At 32.7% G+C, this 24,683-nt stretch overlaps 2 protein-coding genes across 4 annotated transcripts; both read right to left on the bottom strand.

The window, feature by feature from the left end:
* Nucleotides 1-11,482: 11,482 nt before the first annotated feature.
* LOC104900187 (nudix hydrolase 9) lies at nt 11,483-16,660 on the bottom strand. Of its 2 annotated transcripts, XM_010687553.4 has the most exons (9): nt 16,337-16,651; nt 15,985-16,059; nt 15,294-15,350; nt 15,000-15,085; nt 14,182-14,240; nt 12,835-12,983; nt 12,616-12,747; nt 12,005-12,163; nt 11,483-11,778 (listed from the first exon to the last, which is right to left on the bottom strand). In XM_010687553.4, the coding sequence occupies exons 1-9, from the start codon at nt 16,433-16,435 to the stop codon at nt 11,683-11,685; spliced, it is 912 nt and encodes a 303-aa protein (XP_010685855.1). In that variant the 5' UTR covers nt 16,436-16,651; the 3' UTR covers nt 11,483-11,682. The 2 variants fall into 2 exon arrangements, with proteins under 2 accessions (XP_010685855.1, XP_019106576.1); XM_019251031.3 differs by lacking the exon at nt 15,294-15,350 and having other exon boundaries at nt 16,337-16,660.
* A 799-nt stretch (nt 16,661-17,459) lies between these two features.
* On the bottom strand, nt 17,460-20,886 carry LOC104900186 (uncharacterized). Of its 2 annotated transcripts, none has more exons than XM_010687551.3 (3): nt 20,628-20,886; nt 19,579-20,280; nt 17,460-19,252 (listed from the first exon to the last, which is right to left on the bottom strand). In XM_010687551.3, the coding sequence occupies exons 2-3, from the start codon at nt 20,072-20,074 to the stop codon at nt 17,676-17,678; spliced, it is 2,073 nt and encodes a 690-aa protein (XP_010685853.1). In that variant the 5' UTR covers nt 20,075-20,280; nt 20,628-20,886; the 3' UTR covers nt 17,460-17,675. The 2 variants fall into 2 exon arrangements, with proteins under 2 accessions (XP_010685853.1, XP_019106575.1); XM_019251030.3 differs by having other exon boundaries at nt 19,579-20,178.
* Between the last annotated feature and the right edge of the window lie 3,797 nt (nt 20,887-24,683).

Below are 24,683 nucleotides of genomic sequence, written 5' to 3'. Positions count from 1 at the left end.
GAAAATGATGCAGATATGATTTAATGTCATGTCTTTAGTAGTGAGTAATACCTCCCAAAATTTTAACCAGCTAATCTTGTTTACATCCATATGAACATGTCTTATGTAAGTGTATTATATCCTATGTAACACTAGTACATTACTTGTCAACTAATTAAAGAAAGAGAGTGTATTATATCCTATGCCGTTTGGTGTTGAGCAATGTTGGGAGCGTCATTGTCCTAGTGTTGTAACACCTTATGTACTTATGGACACCTTGTCCCTTTGATTAATGCACTTCTCTTTCCCCTCAAAAAAAAAAAAAAAAGAAAGAGAATGTATTGTGTCGGACTCGTCCGACGCAATATTCTCGTCGGACGACTTCAATTAGAAGCACTTGTGCTTCAGTTAGACTTACTTGGGTTTCAGTTGGTCTTTATTTTTTTCAGGTTATCTTCATTTTTTTTTTCAGGTAGTCTTCATTTTTTTCAGGTAGTCTTTTTTTTTTCAGTTGGTTTTTGTACTTCAGTTAGACTTACTTTGGGTTTCAGTTGGTCTTTATTCTTTTTCAGGTAGTCTTCATTCTTTTTCAGGTAGTCTTTATTCTTTTTCAGGTAGTCCAACTGAAAAAAAAAACAAAGTCCAACTGAAAGAAAACAAAGTCCAACCGAAAGAAAACAAAGTCCAACTGAAAGAAAACAAAGTCCAACTGAAAAGAAAACAAAACACTAACCTCTGCTTTCTCTCACTTTCTCCTTCTTCTTCATTATTAAACAACACAATACGAAATTCTTCTTGACAACAAATGAAAACATCAAAATCGAACGGCCGAAATTTGTCAACGGACTTGATGAACCTTGGCAATCTGTAGCGGGCATTTCTCAGAAAAGTATTGGTGAAGATAGCGGGCAACCACAGCAGCAAGTGCACCAAACACAAGAATGTAGAAAACCTCCATTGTTGTTTTCTCACTCGATCTGCTTCAGCTTTTCTGCCGCCAGTTTTAGAGAGAGAGAGAATGAATGATGCAGAGAGGAGAGAGAAATAGGGAGAATTAAAGAGAGAAAGATGAACAGAGATGGGGTGCTTGTTAACAAATTTAAATGCGATTATAACAAATCTGTAGCGGCCATTTGAGTATTGGGCTCAGCCCGTCTGACAGTAAATATTGGTCAGACAGTCTGACCCAATACTTTCACTTAAAGAAATTGTGAAAACCATGTTACTAACAAATGAAATAAATGCAACTTTTAGGGACAACATAAATGACAATAATCTACTTTGAATGATAATTTAGTTTTGCACTTAGATAATAGATATGGCCTAGCTTGATTTTGATCCAGCTCAACGGGAACCAAATTGATTGATATATCACTTTAATGCAACATCAATAAATTCAATCTGACTTTTATAGATCTGATTCACGTTAATATTAGTGGGTATTATTAGTAGCTATCCATCTGCCCTAAATAGTACATTACTAATTCCACTATTATTCTAATTTCTAACAATATTTTTTGATCCATATGAGTCACGAAGTAAGGCGTTACAAAATAGGGGAAAGAAAATTCGAACTTGTGGCCTGTTGTTCACAGCACTTCAATCTTAATCACTTGGCTAACACATCATTGGTTAATTTCTAACAATATAATTGCAAATTTCATAGGAATTAATATAGGATGATAGTTGGGCAAGCTCAGCCGTTGCTCAGCATGGACAGCATCTAACCAAAGTTGGATTTATGAGATGTAGTCCATTCTGAGGTAGCAAATAAAAGGCAGCCAAGTGGGGTCCTAATTATACAATCAGACATGTTGATGCTTTGTAGTTTGTGGGAGTATTGGATGTACCCAAATTGCTGAAAGTTACAGGCTAATAGGATTATACTCCCTCCGTCCTCTATTAGTTTACCCTTTTTTTGGGACACATTTGTCGAGATATTAATTTGAACCTTAATATCTCTAATTTTCGATAAGCAAAAATTACAAAAAGTTGATATTTGGATAATACACATTGAGATGAATCCAACAACATCTCACATGACTATATTTTTCCTTAAATACAAATTACAAGAGATAGTTAAAGTCATATATGTGAATAGTGTCAAAAGTCAAAAGGGGTAAACTAATAAAAGACGGAGGGAGTAGTTATCAAGGTCCCATTTCTTTTTAAGCAAGTACACACAAGAGAAAAAAGAAAAAAGGAAAAAAAAAAAAAAGAGAGAGATAAAGACTACATCATCCGAAGACGTGTTGCCGCTACAGCTAGAACATAGCATTTCAGATTTATGCTTGTTCTTTTGGACTGAAATAACACAAATGTAATTCAATTCAGTTCAGACAAATTCAATTTATGTCAGTTCAATTTGTTTCAATTTAATTCAGTTAGTTTCCTATCACAATTTTCATTTATTTCAGTTCAACAAAAACTAAACTTACCATAAATTGCTCTAATATTGAAGACCCCACTTGTTCATTCATTCATCCGTATTCTTGGTCTTTCAGATTGTGTACGATCTTGTTTATAGTAATTAACATTTAATTGGTTTGAATTTTTTATTTAGTCTAACTTTTTTCATACTTTTATACTCGTTTATATTAAAATTTACTAATTATTATCTCTATTTTATAACTTTATACATGCTAACAGAATAATTTTTTTAATTGTATTTAACTATTTAGGTGGTTACATATAAAAAATATATTTTCTTGTGAGATGCTGTCAGTTTTATTCGAATGTGTATTTCTAAAACATTAAACTTTTATATACTTTAGTTATATATAGTTACAAACATTTATGCTACAATGTACATTGGAGAGTAGAAATAGTGTATTAGGAATTATTTTAACTAATAATATAGGGGATGAATAAATTATTACATGAATATTGTTAAACTTTTCTGATTTTTATAATTTCAAACACACGACTTTTCATAAATTCAACTAATAAGTACAAAACTAAATATTTATAATCAAATTAAAATTGTATATCGACAAGTATGTTGTCGAGATTGCAATTATTTGAGAATAAACAAAATAAAATTGTTAATGAAGGGAATTGATCGAATCAATGGTAATCACGAGACAAGTAATAAAATTCCCACATGTATGGTTCTAATCTAGCTAGCGTGGAATATTAGAGGGAATCCAAACTATAAAAACTAACTCGATGTCCTACGACTACTAGTCTACTATCACAATTATCTTAGCTTTTACATTATTAATCTCTTTATAAATATTTATCTTTTCTTTAAAGAAAACAACATTGGCAACAATAGATCTCTTGCTTTTGATCAGACAAAATAAAAGAGATTTTGTTAAGAGATCAACTCAACCAAAAGTTTAAGCTAATAGTTGGAGTTCCAAGAATAGTTTTATACTCTATTACGCCCCCTCACACGAGAGCTCATTGGGCTTGATTCTTAAAGTGTGGATACAGCACAGGCCTACCTCATACCAGACGCTAAATATTCCACTTATAAAGAAATTAAACGGTGAATGAGATTTAAACCCGTGATCTTTATGTCATGCTAGCTCTAATACCATATCAATGGATCAACTCAATCAAAAACTTAAACGAATGGTTGAAGTCGTAGGAATAGTTTTATACTCTAACGTATTTTCATGTTTTTTTTTTCCTTCTTATTATGGTTATAATCAATTATTCGTTTGAATAGGTGAATAATGTCATGTGAAATGATGCAAAAATACAAATTCTTTTGGGTGCAAATGCAGCAATTATAATTGAGTGTATGGAGAATAATTTATAATAGTAATCCCTATCTGATCCACATCATAATTGATTCTACATTTTGATGGACAACTTCATCAGATTAATTAGTATTATTATATGGTACTTATTCTTTGGACATAAGTATGTTTAGTGTTAGGATTTAGGAGTATATAATTCCTTATGTAATTTGTTTCTTTGTCATTTTCTGCGAGTGGGTGGCTTGTGCACGTTTAATCCAAGAAATTAGCATCCTTCCTCTAATTGCGGTGCTATGACTTCTTATTCAATCTTATACTAACTAATAATGGTCTATTAATTAGACAACTTCATAGTTTTAGAATGTTATTATATCTAACAAACTAACTAATAAAAAAAAAAGTTTCCCCTTATAAGAGGGAATGAGTGATCTCCAATCTCGCCCTCCTGTTTCTTGTAAGGACCTACAACTTACCTGTCTAAAAATAAAAATTATCTTTATCACTTTTTGTATATTTTTCAGTTTAAATCTATTTTTTATTAATGTATGTTATAAATAACTAAACTTGTCTTCTTATGGATATAAACTAAATTTATTGATTTAAAACTATATCCTATCACGAAGATAAAAGGGAGGTAAATGATCAAAGTACCATTCATGAAAATAAAGAGGAATATAATTAGTAAAGGTGTTTGAGTAGTTTTTTATTATTATTTCAATATTTAAATAACGTACATAATACAAATTCTTCGGTGTAATTGTTACCTCATAATTTATGGTGTAACAACCACAAACTACCACTTCTTTTGTAAAAGTAACTCAATGACATGAAATAAAAGATATAATGACATGATATTCGTGTCATTTAAGTCCTTGGCATTCTTGTTGGAGTATATGTCATTATGCATGTTATTACACAATAAATTGTAGTAAAACATTATATTACACCCAAGATGCAATGATAAGGTAATATCAATATATTAATAATTTGTCATCCCCATCCCAATCTGCAACTTCCATTTTGACATACCAAATGCGCCCTTAGAGATGTCCACAAAATGTTAATAATCATTATAAAATCTTAACCCTACATAATTAGTTATTATTTTCTTTACAACTTTCTTTTGTTTTGCTCTCTCCATATGTGAGAGGTTTCCCCCCTTTTGATGAATTATTGCTTCTCATCTTTATATGAGTTTTCTTGTTGTCTTGGTGTTAATGAGGGTTTAGGTTCTTTAAGATCTTCGTCACTAGAAACAATTATATCGCAGAATCAGATTGTGATCAAGATCTTCACCTTGAAAGATGCAATGACATCAAAACACACTGCTCGCTAGTCGCATCAAACTTGAAGCGGTGGAGTTGGAGTTGTGCTCGAGTATGCTTAAAATTAAGTAGTTTTATTGTGAAATTGTTGTGATTTGCCAAATATGTATTTTTCAGACATTCATTATCATTGTATGTGTCGTATTATTATTATTAATGATATCTTTTCTTCACGTCAAAAACAACCCTACATAATTAATTCAATCATATACGCTTAAATAATTTTAATTATGAAAAAAGATTGATTTTGATATTATCACAAAGGAAATTAGGGGATATTATTCCATGGGAAGTTTCTAAAGAGAGAAGAATTCAAGGTTATTTCTTTCCTTTTTTCCTAGTAGTTTTTCCTAGGCTCATAAGTCATAATGTTTGAACCAAAGTACCAAATGAACCCTTAATTAAGTCTAAACATTAGGCAGTAAATTTACCCCAAAACGGCAATACCAATACCCATGTGAGCCATTTTATTACGCGTTTTACTTTCCCATGCAAGTTGAAATTAACCACGTGAAATTACCGTTTTAATTACAATCCTTTTTTTAAGAATGTAGGCATAAAAATAACTTTTAAGTGCTCCACCACACGTGCATTATTGTAGGTTATTCCCAGACAAAAGAGCCCTTAAAAGTTGAAAACATGACTCAGCTTACCACTCTCCAAGAATGATTAAGGATTAATCTTTGGATGTTACGCGGTTGTCTCGGTGGCGGATTCAGGAATTGTCTCACATGGATTTGAAGTCGTTTGGAAAGAAAACCAAGATGAATAATTGATAAAAAAATCGAATACATTATATGAATATCAATTTAAACCAATAAATAATAAGTTCACTCATTGTGTCGAGGGATTAATATTTCTCTCCTAATTTTTTTCTTGATATATATCCAATTTATTAGTCTAAATAACTGAGTTTTTAAGTTTTTTAGAATGAGATTTTCTCATGTTCAGGGGTGAGACTCGATCCCAGAATCTCTAAAATCGAAAGTGATGTCAACACCACTAGGTTATCTCCGACTGCTCCGATATTGAGAATCACTACTACCACTCTACAACTAGTCCGTAGCTGATAACATAGTAATGGCTGTCCATTTTCATTGATGTATACTCCCTCCGTCTTTTATTAGTTTACCCCTTTCTTTGGAGCACATTTGCCGAGATACTAATTTGAACCTTAATATCTCTAATTTTCGATAAGCAAAAATTACAAAAAGTTGATATTTAGATAATACACATTGAGACGAATCCAACAAGATCTCACATGACTATATTTTTCCTTAAATACAAATTACAAAAGATGGTTAAAGTCATATATATGAATAGTGTTAAAAGTCAAAAGGGGTAAACTAATAAAAGACGGAGGGAGTAATTAACAAGGAGAAAAAGGAGGAGAGAGATAAAGTGGAAGCACCTATTTATCAGGATTGTTTTTATTATATGCTTCTGTTAATCTGCATTTGGTGTATTCTAGAGTCTAGACAATGATGTCGTACCAAGTTGTTGTTGACTATTGACTTTGAAGCACAAAAGATTTTTGTAGTGTTTTTTAGGCCAGTAAAAAGGATTAATTATCTACTTAGTAGTTAGTTACAGTCAGACAAAGATTAGGTAACCTAGGGGCCATGCAGATGAAAGTGATGACATGAAATTCAACCCCTAAACATAATTAGCTAGCAGATCATAATCTTATTTTTATTTAAAATTTTGCCAAATGAAGAGATGACATGCTACACTATCCCTAGTTTGACCAGAAAGCTAGTCGACCAAGAGTTTGTCTTCTAAGAAAATCGTTTACTTTTAAATTAAAATTAGGTAATAATAAGTTTAATTTTAAAAAGATAATCATCCCAATAGTAACTAGTTTAATTTCTTTCGGTGACTAGTTTGATCCATTTAGTAAGTAGGTCTACTTTTATATTAAAATTAGACCGGCTCTTTTAATAATTTTTGTATTATTTTGTATACTCCCAATTATTAATTAATTTGAAATAGTCGTAACTTTTAAAATGGCTTTCAAAGGACTAAAGGAGTCCATTATAACTTAATATGGTATAATAATCTAAACTACTTGTTAGGCCCGGGCCATTTCCCGGATAATTATATCTTTCATCTATTAATATTTTACTCCCTCCGTCCCAAAATATAGTTCCCATTTATCTTTTTTCACGGTAATTTATGCAAGTAGAATATAAGAGTGATTTTAAAGATTTTTTGTTTATTTAAATAAATGTGGTATGGGAAAAGATGGTTTTATTTAAATAATTTGAACTGAACTGAACTGAACTTATTGGAGCTGAGCTGAACTGAACTGAACTTATTGGAGCTGAACTGAACTGAACTGAACTAAACTGAACTGAACTAAACTGAACTGATCTGAACTGAACTGAATTGAAAATAAGCTGGGGAGAACAGGCCCTTAGGGCATGTTCTCCCCGGCTTATATTCAGTTCAGCTAAGTTTTGGACAATATTATTACTCTCACATATCACTATTCATTTCATTTCAGTTCAATTGTTTTATGCCGAAGAGAATATACCCTTTAATCATTATTGAAATCGCTCTCATATTTCAAAAGGAAAAACAAGTGATCAATGCTTAAGTCTTTACCACAATCTCATAAAATTTCCTTGCTACAAATTACAATCATCCATTAATTATTCAAATAAGAAGAACACCTTAATTTAATTTGTTAGGTATAGGCGTATAGCCGTATAGGTAAGGATAAGCTCTATCAAGTTGAGAGGTATATAACGGGGAAATCAAATCTTTGTTAAATACCAAAGGACTTTTCCCACAGTACAGAAAAGTTAGTAGTCTAATAACGTCAAAACTCGAAGGTCAATTTTGTTTTATTTCTTTTCCCTTTAGGTCATAAGGGCAATGGCCAATGGTGGATAACAAAAAAAACCTCCATGTTATGTGCGGTAGTGACTAGTGAGAATTCGTTATTTGTACACGTATAAAACAAAACAAAAAAACTATGATTATTTTGCATTACATTTTCATTAGAATTGGAATCTATTATTGATATACTCATATTTTTAGACCTATTCTAAAATTTCTTTGTATGGTTTAGATAAAACATGGTATTTAGATGAAAACTAGCACTTGTCTCGGCTTTTCGGGCCATATGTCCCGTATTATTTACTGATGTGCATTTGAATTCTTCAAAAACAGAAATATTTGTCTTTAAATGATTTTTTCCCCATAAAGACCAACATGGGCATTGTAGTGTAGTTGGTTAGTGCATTAGCATATCAAATGAGAGGTTATGTGTTCGAGTTCACGAAAATAGGTTAAGAATTTCAAGATTTTATGAAAAAAATATTATAAAAAGATTTTGATTTGGATTCTTAAATAACGATAGATTCCTAAGATCTACATAATCATTTGTGATTTTTTTTAGTTTAGTTGGATTTTAAGATAGAAACTTTTCTTGTACAAATATCGGACGATATTTGTTGTTCTTAATCTATGCCACAAGACATAGGTTTGAAAAATCCATAAAAGAAAGTTATATCCTTATCTGGTAATAGTATCCAACCATTGTATAAGACATTTATGATCTCAACCCCACACACATTTGAGATCATAGTAATGGTGAATTCCCCAAGATGTCAAAAGGCTTGACAACGTTGTTATCCTCTCTTGCAACAACTAACAAAGACCATAATTAAGTTGTACTACTACTACATATATATATATATGCGTTTACCGATGTAAACGAATGTAATATGTGGAAAAAACTTTATCTATCTAATGGGTCAACAACTCACTATTAATAGAAATAAATAAATAATAGAATCCAACTCATCAATTCTAATAGTTTTTTTAATGCTCTATTTCTAATGAGTTAACTATCCACCGGATAGATGTAACATTGTGCGTAATATGTTATCATATTCCCCTTGAAGATTAGGATTGAATATTTGAATGTGATGGTTGCATATAATAATCCCAAAACTATAATTCAAACATTTGAAGTGTTTACTTATATCAACTGCCACGTCTGACTATCAAGGAAATAGAGGGATTTGGCTGCTCTCCCATACGTAAGCACTGAAGCTACCAAGGACGTCACTAAATCAGTATCGAAGTAGTGCCATACTAGAATAAACTGGTTAATTAGTCTTAATACATCATACAGATAGTGAGATAACCTACACTCCCAAGGGGCTTAATGTAATTGGCCTGCGAAAAACGAGTCTGTCTCGTAAAAAACTGCCTGTTTTTAAATTAAAATTAGATAATGGTAAGCCCAATATTAAAAAGAGAATTAGGCCAATAGTGACTAGGTTAATTTATTTCGATAACTAATTTAATCCATTAAGTTACTAAGTTTACTTTTATATTAAAATTAAACCGTTTCTGTTAATAATTTTCGTTGGATTCAATGATCTGACCTTGCTATTTGTTTTTTTTTAGTTTAAGTCTAAATATGACGTGTTTTATTGCTCACATTGTATTTGAATTTTTGAGTAATTAGTTTGGCTATTTTATAATGGAATAAACAAAATAGCCAAATATCATGGTTGTTGACTTGTTGGGTAGTCAATACTGTTTCATCAATTATGAAGGTTGAATTGTAGATAAGTTGGTCTGAAAGTCAATCAATATACAATAGGCACGACTAAATATAGTAGTGTTGTTTAGTGATTGTTCAAAATCAGTTATATTTGTATTACATTTTTTTTTTAATGAGAAATTTCATTAATTAAAGGCCAAACGGCATCTACAATAGATATTAAGGAAAAATAAGATACAATCAAACAATGTTAAATCTAATTTATCTTCGAAAAAACTACAATGAACCAGATCGAGTAATACAGCCCCCTTGTATTTGCTGAATCAAACAACTATTGATGAGGAAGTCTATCATTCTAACATAGTTTGGGAAGAACATTCTTGATCGAGCCATGTTTACCGCATCCGAGATTCCAATACCTTCATGTTGAGTCTCGAACTTCAACCAATGAGAACAATTTCTCGTACCTAAAAACAAAAAAACCCTACTCACAACTCCCATAGGGGAGAAGGAGATCTCCAAAAAAGAGACTAAAAATATCCCATAAAGAGATTTTAATTTATTTAACAAAACTAAAAACTTAAAATAAAAAGAGGAGAGGGGCTTACCATGGATGAAAACATCCATGGCAGCCCCTAACCGATGAAAAAGAGATAGGAGAAGCTAGGGTTTAGAGAGAGAAAAAAGAGAAAGGGGGAGAAAATATATTTGTATTACATGATTTCATATATACAACCGTATCAGTTGCAAACTCCGAAGTATTGTAACCTATGTTGCTCAATAAAATTATTGTTGACAAAAAAAAATGAGAAAATTAAAGAGCATATATTCAAAACCATTACCATATAAGAAATCCAAACAAAAAAACAATATTCCCTACTAGTAGTTCTTAATTGTACTCTCTTAATTAACGACTAGTAAGTCATCACAAATAGTATTGTTACTCGCAAAAAGAAATGATACATCACAATTCACAACTATTACCCGTATTGGCACCGTTACAGTGGCCATCCTTCCTTGCAACAACAACGACAACGACAACGACAAGATACAACTTCAAAACCATATACACGCTCATCTTCTTTCTTTCTTTCTTTATATATATATATTGAACAATTACCAAATAAACACATCTCAATCCTAATCGAGAAGGTTGGATTGAATGTGATGGTTGCATATAAAAATCTATAGATCACAATATATACTTCATTCATTTCTTTTTCAATGCAACACTTTGATTATATTTCTTTGATCATGCATATTTCACATTGATCATATTTCTTTTACTAATCTATAAAACCAAAAGTTATCATTTAAAATGTTATTAGATATGTTTCAATTAATTTTTCATAATATTAATTTTTTATAATTTTTACAAATACATATTAAATAGTATTATAGGTCAAAATTGTACTACTAAAATCCAAAAAAAAAAAAATCGAATTTACTAAACTTATCTAACTTAAATGCAAATCACGATATCATTTTCTTGTTCTTAAATGGGTCTTTATGCTCTACTCCGGGTAAAAATCTGCCAGATTCTGATTTGCATTTATAGGGCAAATGTTTTCTTAACAAGTATGAAAGTCAAATCCTTGCATTTATTTGAAAACAAACGAAGTATAAATGTATGATCGACACCACTTACATAACAAGAACATTTCAACTTACCACGTTTGACAATCAAGAAAATGACGGATTTGTTTGCCCTCATTAATATACGTAAGCAATGAAGTTACCTAAGACAACGTCCAATCTTAATAAAGTACTACTTTTTGTCATCAGAGTAACGTCCTAGAATAGACTCAGATACTCCACAATCTCACTATTCAGCAATCAATACTACCTTAACTTACGAAGTATTTCTCAAGGCACTAACATGCTAAGCTGGACTAGGTTAACCGGTGAAAGATGGCGTTTCAGTAGGATCCTTCTGCTTACCATATCAAAAATATTCAGCACCTACACATCTCAATATATAACGCCAGGTCGTATAAGTTTCGAGGTCTACAACAAACAAACATCTGACTGGAAGTGTATAACCAGTAATCAAAGGAGTTTTCAGTCATATTACAAGTGTTTTCCTTGGAATAAATCTGGATTTAGCTGAGTGAATCTCAGCTATGATATTAAGATAATATTCTCAAATCTGTTTCACAGCCTCCAACATCAATCTATAGAGAGCTAATCCTCCATGGTGGCAACCAGGCATCTTACATGCCAAATTCTCCAAGTCATCCTGGAAAATAGCGATAGCGTCTATTACGTACTTAGAGCAGCTTGTGGTACTTGTTAATATGTTAATTTTATATCTCAGTCTAAGGCATGCAAGTCTCGATGATGTAGTCTGTACTAACAAAAGTGCAAAACAATCTAAAATCCAAGATATAAAAACAAAAAAAGGAATTTCTAGAACTGAATGCAATTGCAGAAATCATGATCCAAGAGGAAAAAGAAGAAATGACCTTTGAAATTGCATAAAGTTGAGTGGATTCAAAGCCATCTTGTGCAGAACTGTACAACTTCTCAATTTCTTTTGACTGAAGCGAGCACTTCATGAAGAAGAAAGCAGTAGGTCGCACATTCAGCTCTCTTCGTGATATACCAATAAAAACCGGCTTGGACTGCAAGGAGATAAGGTTCCACCACCAAAATAATGATTAGAGAAGAGCACTTGCACAACAAAATGTGATAGCTCATACAGTAAAATCTCCTTTTAGTTTTCGGTTCTAGAGCAAACAACCACAGGGAAATTTGCGAGCAGGGTGAAAAGATTATGGAATCAGAGGTAAAATGGACCAAATATGTGCATAACCGGTAAGAAAAAGTAGAGTTCAATTAGTAAATAAAATGATGCATCAGCTTAATACCTGGTAATGCTCACACAGAAGTATATACCATTAACTTGTGAGGTTCATGCTTATGGCAAAGAAATTAGTATCTGATATTCAGATTACATACACACCCCTGCAACTGTAAAGAGGCTGGCCATGGTACCAATCAACCCCAAGAAACTTGATGGCATCTGTACAGCGAAAACAGCAGTTCATATTCAGCTGAGAAGAGCTTTACTTACCAAGGATATGGCAGGTACTCCAGTTTCTTCGACTACTTCACGTATAATACTATCAAACATCTCCAAGGAAACACTTCTATGTAAGGACTCAGTGTCCAACTTTCTGTGAGACGTAATTCCAACCTCTTCGGGCTGCAGAAGATGAATGGCCAAACAGAAAATTTAAATCAGGAGTTACAACACAGACTATCAAAAGGTAAGATGAAAGTTTGAATTTACCTCTGGATGACCACCAGGGAAAACAAAATGTCCTGGGAATTCCCCCACATTATTACTTCGCTTCAGCACAAGAATCTTTGCATCAGAAGTCTCCACAATTCCACCATTGCCTAGTGGATTTGAAGTATGTTGACAGCGAACAGTTTCATCTATAAAACAGTTAAATTACATGTTTAGTGGTGTTTACGCTAATTTATAGTTGGAACAGCGGATATAAAATAGTCAGGCCAACTAGTGAAGTATTGAAGTTCATTCTTTTGATTTTAGTCAAACTCTAACCACGCAGATTTTAGCTGAGCTCCAACTTTCTTTTTTCGAGCTCTGTTCAATTAAAATCCAGCAAGCTCAAGCTTGTTCATGATGTCTAATTGGATCGTCAAATTTTTTTTGAAGAACTTCTAAGAATTTAACAGGAAAATTGGAGGAATGAACCTTTTAAAATTAAATCCAGTTAGCTTTTTTTTTTCTTTCAAAGTATATAACTTGCAAACAATTAATCCACATAACAATGAGATAATCTAAAAGATACATACTATCATAATTCATAATTATTTAAAGATATCTAAATTGTGTGTAGATATATCGAGCTGAAATTTTGTTTCTTGTTCGTTATACCTAACAAAATAGCTTTTACCAACTTCTAACTGAGCTTATTTGACAGGTTGTTCAAAAATGTACTGGTTCATTTATACACATTTCAAAAATGAATACCTCCTCCTTTCTTTTCCTTTTTTCTAGTTGATTTGCTTATCTAGGCACACTTGCCAATTCAATACTTTAAACCTTAACATCTCTAGTTATCAATAAGCAAAAAATAGAAAAAGTTGACATTTTGAAATCATACATTGAAACAAATCTGACAAGATCCCACAAGACCTTGTTATCTCTTTTGAGTATAAAATCACAAAAGATCATCAAAGCAGAGTACGTGAATACTGAATAGTACCAAGGTCAAAATGTGTGATCTAAAAATAAACAAAGGGAGTAACTGGAACCACTTACCACTAGGACAAGCTTGTAGTGAGGAACTACTACAACTCTACAAGTAATCAAACATGATAAAATTTTAATCGGTTACTTATCTAGACTAGAAGCAGCATTATCAATCATAATTGTTTGTGGAATATATTTGCCTTGTTTTTTGTCCACAATTTTCTAAGTGTATTTGGAAACATCTTAGGTAATATAGAGACTGCACATAATGAGATTTAAATTAGGTATCTTCCAAGAACCTTCATTCCCAATCAATATTACAAACATTTCAGTGGTGGAATAGCCTTATTGAAAAATGTTTGTTTCCATTTGCTTATTAAAAAAAAAAAGCATCAAGCAGCATTATAAAACTACCTTCTGTTTGAACTAGAAACTTTTCCCATAATGGATTTAAGTTTGTTCCCACGAAAGTCCTAAATGAATGTAATCAGCAGAGTTCATTAGTCAAACAGTGTACCATCAGCAATGATCACAAACATAGCCGCAGCCAAACTGCCACACACTCATGAGGGGAAGGGGCAGTAACTTGATATAATGCAACTTTTACGGGACAGATATAAGGATAAAACACACACAGCAAATTGCAAGAGCAAAATACAATATTCAATATGACGACTATTATTCATATTAAAACTAATAAAGGAGAAATAATGTAATGGAATATGTCCTTGGAACCATAAAATCTCATATAGAACCTTTTGACGAAAAAAAAAGCACAAGAAGTGCGGAACCTTACACCGGGAGGGTTAGATGATTGATCTTTGTTTATGAAGTTAATCTTAATAGAGTAAATTTTGAGTACACATCCAAGTCTTGCCTAATCATGTTCAGCATTATCACTGATAGAGCTTAAGAGTCACCATTAGACAATTCTTCTGCTCTGTTGTACAATTGAGTGATTGACTACATCAAAAGACTCAAAAGCTACTATCTCAACAAACTACTGTTCGTTTCTCTTTACTGTGGACTTATATGCAGGTCAAAGATCTTTCTATTGAGATCTCATGACACCAGAGTGATACATAGTAGTAAGCATAAGGAAAGCAACTGAATCCTCCTTTGACGTGTTCCATATGTGACCATTTCCAGTGCATTATGGCTAGTTCAATACATCACTGATATTGACTAGCAAAATATACAAGTGAAAATCATAAGAAAGAAAAGGTATGGACCTGTAATCTGTCAAACCAAGGTGCAAAAATACGCGACAATCTTCCTCCTGTCCAGCATCACCAGCATGCGAGGCATGTCCACCATACTGCAAAATTCTTTCAGTAAAGTTACTAGGTTGTGTGCACATAATGCAAACTTTACACGGAGTTCCAAGAAATGAAAGCAAATGTAACAGAAAAAATTTGCATATGCTGTCTGATTATTGCAGCCAAACAAATCTAAGCAAATATTAACGGACTGAAACTTTGACATCACTTTCAAATAAGTATCTCTATGTTCAATAGAATACATACTCTGAACTTCTTCCCATTATACAATGATGAATTTTGTTGAGCTCTTTGATCCCATATCTACCAAGTAGAGTGAAGAAAAAGGGGAATTAATTGAAATCAACTATCACATTTAAAAAAGACATAATAGCTCACATAATGGTGTAAAAACTGAAATTTAAGAAAACTGAGACAAATCTATGGGAGCTTCATTATCTCCATGATGAACAAAACTCCCATATCAACTTGTAATTAACAAATAATACGTTATTGATATACAATCGACAATCGTAGAGAGTAGATGTACAATCCTAATATTTTTCACTATAAAAAAGGAAAATCATGACCGTACATCTAAATACTTGACACACTCCTCTCAACACGCTTGCCAATTTATATATTTTCAACCATTAATAACTCTTATTTCACATAAGTAAAAATTATAAAAAAAAGTTGATATTATCCAAGTATATGTCAAGTCGAACAAGATCGCACCTGGCTATATTTTGCCTCACATAGAATTCACAAAACATAATCACACTAGAGTGAGCGAATACTGGAAAAGTCAAACCGTTTCAAGTATTTCGAAACGTATATAGTAGCTATTATGTTAATTACAAATACACAACTTAAAATGCGAATGTTGTTCATCTCAGACTGATCAATTAATTTTGATAAAACAAATCAATAACAATAACAATAACAATAACAATACCTCAGCAATAGAATTCTCAAGATTTACGTCTGGATGTGGGATCCTATCATACACTTGATCAAAAACCACTGATACCTTCATCAAATGTTGCAAAAAATGCTTGGGAAATTAGTATAAATATCTCTATTATATATGCGAACTCTTGACGTCTTTGGTGTCCACCTTTTTTTACCAATATACACATAACTAGGAAAGAAAACTACAATAACTACTCTTTTAATAGTTTAACCACTCATCCTTCGACGTTGCACGCATAGCGTGCATATAATGCTAGTGGTTATTATACACTAAGAAAAATTAGTAAGCAAGAATAATGACATAGGTGGAGAGGAGAGAGAAAATAAAAATAAACCTGAGAAGGAGGGAGACCAGTGGGACAGGAGAGCATGAGCTTGTAAGGAAGATGAGTGATGACATTGGAGGTGCCACTTTTCGCCATTGAAGCTGACATTGAAAGAGGAGAGAGATTAAACGAATCTTAGGATTTGCTCTCGACGGACAAGATAAATTAATTGGGGAAAGTCGAAAAGCTAATGCATTAATCAAGGGACAAAATATTCGAAATTAGTAAGGATATCGTGGTATGGTTGTACGGTAGTTGTTTTATTTATTCCAAAAGAATGAAAGAGACGAATTTGTTAATTGATGAGCAATATAATTTCCGTCTCTTTTTATAAAAATCGATATCAAGGCATTACTTTCCACCCTAGTTTTAGACTAATCTTGATTTTCTTTTTCCTCAAAATAATGTTTTTGGTAATTTAATTCACATTTTACATTAGAATAGAACTTATTTATTTACATCAATTTCAAAAAAAAATTGTCCATGTAGGCTTGGGTGCATTTTTCTCAAAGAAAATCTAGCTCCCTATCCTCCTACTTGCGCTGATTCATAATATTGGTAAAAAAAAAATATTAGTTAGTGATCATTTGATAATTATAAATGCTTAGATGAAACACTTTTTCTAAAAAAATAATCTTATTTTCTGCGAATGCAAATATTCGAAATAAGGTAAAGTGAAAAGATTTTTCTGGTAGGACGGAAGAAAGGTTGTGAATAAGAGAATGAAATGTAAGATCAGATATATCAGCGAGCAAAATTTTAAGATACTAAGTTACAAATAAAAAGGGTAAAAACACGACGGTTCCAAAATCAAAACCGAATCTAGTGATTCTAGTTGTGAGTAATAAAATTAGGAATCGATAACAAATAATTACTTAGAATCAAGATATTTCGAAATTAGAAAGACTTAAAGAAAAAAATAAAAACCTCTTCTGATTTGAAAAACCCCTTCTTTTTCTTCTTTTCGACTATAAACGTTGGAACTCAATATTTTGAAACCGAAACCGACTGTTATCATGTAAATTCTTTAAGAGCTCAGATTTAAGCTTCATTCAAGGGACAAAACACCCTGCATCTTTGTTGCTCTAGTTACGAGCGTTCTACTTCGGCAAAGGACAAAGAAACAAATATATAAGCAAAAACTCGAAATTAAGTGATATATAAAACCAACAGTTTGCAGAAAAATTCCTACAATATACATCTAGAAGCCGAGTACAAAACATGATATAAGACTATTGTTATCATAACTCAAAAGCATAGATAAATAGTCCAGAAAGAAAAATAAATTATGAAGCAAAATTGAAATGAAAAAATGAAACTCTAAAGAGTTTCTGAAAAGAAGAGCTCATCACTCTCTCATGTTACTACCCCCGGCATCGTCATCTTCATCACTTAGATCAAGATCAGCGAGCAACTCATCCAGAGGAACGGAGGGTAACTCGTCACCATCTGCCATTGAAGTTGATTCCGATGGTTGGTATTCCTTATTGCGATACAATGATACGTTGAACCTCAATTCAGGGTTTTCTTCCAAGTCTCTCAAAAACTCTTCATACTCATTATCCACCTTATCTTGGTCAATTTTACCTCGGGTAGTGTCCTCCACCTCCATGTTAAGGTTCTTAAGCTTCCAAGCACGAGGCTTCCCACGTTTTCTTTGACGCTTCTCTTCATAGCTTTTCTTTAACAAGATGACTTCAGGAAGAACAAGTCCTTTGTATTTGTCTAACTCAGAGTCATTTGGATTCGCCCCATAAACATCATAACCAAGAGCATAATCCCCGGGGTTCAGAAGATGACCCAAGTGTGTTCTAACGTAGAACATTGTATCATTCTTTCCGAAATCTGATACACGTGCCACTTGAGCATCAGCCAAGGCATACCTTGAGCCAGAAACATTAACTTCAGCTGAAACATTATCGATATCTAGCACAATGTATTCTACCAGCTGCCTACTAGAGAGCAAGCATCTGAAGGGAAACCTCCAATACTGATCAGCATCTAGGAAACAATACCTCAGGGTGTTTGGATCCATTAACATTATATTGTTGCTCACTTTTGTGCAGATAACAAGAGGACCCAAATTCCCAAAATTAGCGGCAACTTTAGGAGGAAGACATACAAGATCCTCACGACAGATGGGGCAAATCTCAACGGAGAAGGTGTGCTTATAGTTGTAAATGTTGCTCTTGGAATCTTGAGACACAAGTTCTTTGTCACTACGACTCTTGATGGGCGCAACTTTACCAACAAACTCCAGAAATTTCACCCCATGACTTCTGTTGGAGAAAAAAAAATCAATACCATGATGCATCTGCTGTATTCTAATAGCCTTAACTGCAGCATCATGCTTAAGAATAAGTTGTTCCAGGTAGAAGAAAGTCCTCCTGTGAGAAACATGCTGCCGGAGTTGAACTGCTGCCACCCACTGATCCGGATTTGCCTGGATCTTAGAGCAATAGTCACACATTTGATGGTGCACGACATATTCAACCATATAAGGTTGCTCTAGAACTGCCCCGTGAAGGACTTCTTTCTGAATCCTCAGTTTGACCTTAATCCTCTTAGAGTGTGGTTCAGTCCACACAAACTCAGCATGCACCAATGTGACTTTGGCTTTATCTAAGTTCAACTTCTTAAGGCAGAATGTCAGGAGTTCCCTTGATTCTAGCTCGGCCCTGATCCGAGTCTTTGGAGGCTGCAAGTAAGTCGCACAGTCAGGGCAGAATAAGATTGTCACCTGCTTCAGCAACCCTTCAGTGATGTCAACTTCAGAACGCAAACATCTCACACACATATTGGCTGCATTTGGTTGCATAGGGACACCACATTTGCAGCAAAGGACATTGCCAATCGTCTGATGAACAACAAACATACCAGCTTCCTGAGCCATTGCAGCTTCCTGAGCCATCGCTCCAGACAACCCTGGAGAAAAGTCAATATATTAAAACAGGGTACATAAGCATCATGAGTAACAGCATAAGTTGAGAAACAATCCCACCTGAACATCCACTCAGAAGTAACTTTAGACAAAGATTTGACATAAACACATAAACATCTAGGATGATTACAGTATCAGGGAATATGATTCAAACAATAAAGAAAACTCGTCCTAGTAGGAGAGTATATCCTGAAACTAAGGCATCGCATTTCAAATACCGCATAACAGTCAGAATAATTATTCAACCAGTTCCACAGATACATGTACTTGTAAGTCCTTGACTTAACCAACAGAGGAGAAAAAATTGCACCTTGCTTGCCATCAGCTATAGCAATATTTTCTGCTCTAGAGCTCAGTGATGAAGTAGTATCGTTTATTGCAGCGTCTTCATATATAGCAGTATCTTCCACCTCTGACCACTCCGACATATTGTCCTCTATTGTAGTGTCTTCATCCATGAGAGAACCATTGCGAGAAAGTTCCTTCGCTTTCAAAAACTCGTCATAATGCGCTTGCCTATGCTTTTTGAAACTACTCCCTAATTCAGAATTTTCGCCATCCTCCACAACCTCCCCCTCATCCTCCACAGATGACCCACCAAACCTAATAGTGCTATCTCTAAGAGTGGATTCAACATCATCGATACACTCATCAAATGCACGATGTACTGGAGACGAAGAACCATCATTATCAGTCATCCGATGAAACGGAGTCTTTGGCTCAGTAATCTTCTGTCTTACTGGTTTATCTTTCTCATTCTCCTCCAAGTTATCCTCGTCCCAACTTACACGTCCCTTATTTTTCATTTCACAACTTCGACAATCTCCTCGCAATGTAAAACAGAAAACAACACAGGGCCGGCACGCAACTCAATCTACTCGATACTCGACACCAAAACGCCAATAAATGCCTTAATTAACGAGAAAAAAGGGCCTCAGAGACGAAACATTCAACCCACAAAAACCATTTAGAATAGCTTTACTCTTCCAACTATTTAGTTGGGGATATAAAACTGCAATTATAAAAATTCATTGTTCAATCACAAGCAATTTGCAAACTAAATTTCGTCAAACTCCTACTATTATAAAAACACCATATTTAAGGTTTCGGTAGATCAGATTAAGAAGAAAAAACAGAACAATCTATATGACCGAGATTAATTCCTGTTTTTGCCACCGAAATTTCTAACAAACAATCATAATTAAAAAGTATTAAGCATCAACAACAACCAAATTACGTATTGAGCTCGCATAATAGTGAATTAAATTGCAAATTTTCTTACTCAAATATTGAATGCTAAACTACAAACTTTAACAACTATAACTTACAATATATCGTAAAAATTAGTCCTACATATACCTTCAATTGATTGAAATCGTCGAAAATTTCCTTCAATTTCTTTCCACCAGAGGTTGAAAATCAAACTTTTCAGCTGTAGAAGATATCTGTGATCGGTAATCTGTAATTTTATAGAGAGAGATGGGATTTCTTTTTGTAGTCGCCGCAAATTTTTAGGGATTGAAAATTTTGGACAGTTAGGGTTACAAATTTCTTAAACCCTAGTTCTCTCCCAAATCAACAGTGTTTTTATACGGGCTTACGTCGGTAGTACTAGTAATAATTTAGGCATCAATGTTCGGTTTTTGTTGTTTTTTGGGTCAAAGTCTAAATCAAATTACTCCGTCTTTATTAGTTTATCCGTATTCTTTTTTAGGATGTTCCTTATTAGTTTACCCCTTTCTTTTGTTTCTATTTTTAATATGGACCTACTAACTTTTCATCACACATACATTCAACTTTAATTTAAATTTATAGTTTCTCTTTCTTTCTATGACCCACAACATTGTTTTTCCTAAAACTCTCTGCAAAAGAACGAGGTAAACTAATAAAGACCGGAGGAAGTAGTTCAATCGATATTTTCAATTTTAGAGGTCGTTTAGGGATTTTCTGAAAAGTACGAGATATGATAGTATGCTCAATCAAATACCCAAAGCCATTTTTCTAAGAAATAGACAAGGAATTTTATTTTTCATGAAATAAGACTTTCCATGAAAATTAAGTTCCAACGGTAACCAAACGAGTCCTTAGTTTGCATTGAAATAGAAGTATCAAAATCTTTGGGGTCTGATTATTTGGGTTTGGTGCTTGCCCATATTTTCTAAGAAAAAATTGGACATATATTTGGATTTACACGTTAGGTTTAGTAATTTGGTAAATGAAAAATATAAGACATTTCAAAATATATATATTGATGGATTTTTGGAGATTGGGCCCAACTTAAATATGGATAAGCTTTATATGCACGCTATGCGTGTGAAGTCGTTTATGAAGTTAAATTATTGCATACTTACACTTCGCTCTTTCTATATAAGTTTTAAATTTTGTGTATATTCGTGTGAAATCGTTATTGGAATTAATTTAGTTGCGTAATTACATCTAGTATTAATTCATAGAAAAATTATTTACAAAATTTATTGAAGAAAGAATATTCACAATTAACAATATAATAACGAAGATAATAAATGAAATCTCCAGTGTTTCAACTATGGAATATCACATGCACTCTTCAGCCCAGTCGACCACATAGCTAACATTATAAGAATGATCCGAATTGAACTCTTGCATTGGTGGAGGTAAGAATCAAGCAAAGGTTTTGTATTCAAGTTTTGAGAATGATATTTTCGTGACTCGTTTGCGTCCATTTGGCTGCAGTAATGCAAATAATTGTGCATTTATTTTCAAGGGTGAGATATGGGCTACGAAATTATGTAATGTATTCAAATGCTTTATATGCGAGCTAGTTTGTAATCAATAGAGAACCTGTTGAAGTATTAATTTTATGTCTGTAGTTGCGCATCCCAAAATGAGTTGTGCAAGATCATGAAGCATTGTGAATTTTAAAGTACCACTTCTATCACATATTGTTAGTCGAACTAACAATCTGTTAATAAAATAATATAAAAGTTTATCAGGTTAAATAAATAATGGTTGTTTGATGATCGTGATCATATGAGATCGAAAATTATACCTTGCAATGGTTACAACATTTGTAATATGACTAATATCGCAAGACTCACATGTGGGAACTCCTTGAAAAATGTTTACCTTTCTGAGACAACGATAACATGCTTCATATATGATATTGTCAGCATGCTCAAGATGACACACATTGGCAATAACCTGGCAATCATGTACCTGCAGACAAGTGAAAATTATTTATTTATGTAGAGGTTTATTTTAGTTTTAAAAAATAAGGTTAAGGGTCTAATTACTTACTTTTCTCACTGCATGGAAGGTAGATAATCAAATTCGATGAGCATTTGAAATATCAAAAGATGATTGTAAGGAGAAAGGTGTTGAGCGAAAACATGCAACCCTTTTTTCGCTAATTTATCTGATTCATACCTATAAATTTATAAGATTAAATTATTCAATAAAAAAATAGTAATTTATGATACATATTAATATAAGTATCTTGTGCATACCATGTAGATAAGAATTAAGTCATATACTTTGTTAACATAAATCCTGGAGCAAAATCTTGTTGTAAGATATATCCGGCCCATGTTTAAGATTGAGATAAAAATATTATCACATATTAATATGACACTTAGACATAGGAATATATATATATATATATATATATATATATATATATATATATAGAAGTGAGTTCATATGAGAATGCATACTTATATGAGAAATGAGAATGAATTTTACATGCTATAACTCTTATGAATAAGTGATGTAACTCTAATGAAAAAGTGATGTAACTCCAAGCCCAAAATATTTGAAAAAAAAAATTCAATTTTTTTTTTCTTTTTCTTTGAATTCAAATTTTTTTAGAGGGATATAACTCTAATGAATAAGTGTTGTAATTCTAAACCAATTGTGTGGTTGAGATTCATTCTCATTTCTCATGTAAGGAGCATTCTCATGTGATCTTGCCTCTATATATATATATATAATGTAATTAAGTGTCGCCTTTATTGTGACCGTCTTTCGGACTAATGTTATGGGCACCGCATGTGTTACCTTTCTTGTGGTCGCCTTTCAGTTTAATGATATCGATTATGATATTTTGATGTTACACTTGCCGAGTTACCATAGCTAAGAATGATGTAAGATTATAGAAAGGATAATATCTCAAAATGGTTGGATTTCTATTATAAAATTGATGCGATATTCTCTTCTCCATGGTTTCAAATAAAATGAGTTGAAATGAATCTAAGTTGTTAGAGTAGTATGTTACTGTGCTTCGGCTCATGACGTTTTTTTTTTCTATTTTAGGTATCGATGGCGATGACGGAACGGATTATCAACGAGGAAATATTATTAAAATGACTCAAACATGTATAGCCTTTGTAATGTAAGTAATTAGTTAATGAACTCTTTTTAACTCTTTTTTTTAATATAATATAGTATGTTTAAGTATCCACGTTATTATATGATTTCTTTAAGTATGTTGCCTTGTATTTTATAACGGAAAGTACAACAGTAACGCACCGATCAAAGGCTAGGTATTTCGCTGCTAATAATCAAGATTAATTAACCTAATAAAGATGCTAAGAGGTCGGGGTTACAAATATTCTTATCTTCATTCTATTGGTTAGACATAATATATTATTTGATGACACTTGTCGCAATATTACGTAATGTTCTTGTTATATTTTAATATTCGTGTCTTCCTTTCTACAACATTGATAATAAATTGACTTTTGATTAAGTGAGAATGAATAATACCTAAAGGAATGACGGAGAGATGAAAAATCGAAGAGAAAAGAATATAAAATCTCCGTAATTTGAAGAATGACAGCTTATCAACTTCGCCAAGTCACTATTAGGGACTTTTGTTTTGCAATGAAGGGCTAGTCAAACTAACTTTGTAACAACTTTATTATGCAACCTTCTTCGTTGTGGAAACAATGTAGTTTTCACAGTTTCGTGATCACGTGCTGAACAATATTGGCTAAAAATTTCTTTTGCAATATGCATATGGTCATGTATCCAAACTATCCGTAAAATAAAATAAGACATTATGAAAAGAGATATCATTACACATGATTATTTGAACTTTGAATTCTTGCAACAAATCCAGCAGGATTGATTGCCTCGAGTGTTGGTTACAAGGAGAACATATTGGTTTTTGTTCTTTAATGTCTGAAGATGATTTAAAGTGTCTGAATTCAGTATGGAATTCTTCAACGCCATATTGGAGAACTAGAGAGATTTAAGTAAGTGTGAACATTTCAATGTGAATTGTGATCATATGAAGGATAAATATGGTATATGTAGGATTTCTTTTCAGAGATAATCTTAATATATTTATATTTTGATTTTTTATTTTAAGTAAAATAGAAATGGATGGGAGATGGAGGCGGCGAACCACTATCGATATAAGTGTAAAATCCTGCC

Source organism: Beta vulgaris, chromosome 7, assembly GCF_026745355.1.
Source record: "Beta vulgaris subsp. vulgaris cultivar EL10 chromosome 7, EL10.2, whole genome shotgun sequence".
Classification (NCBI taxonomy): Eukaryota; Viridiplantae; Streptophyta; class Magnoliopsida; order Caryophyllales; family Amaranthaceae; genus Beta; species Beta vulgaris.
The sequence above is the reverse complement of the archived record's forward strand: the minus strand, read 5'-3'. Positions and strand labels throughout refer to the sequence as shown.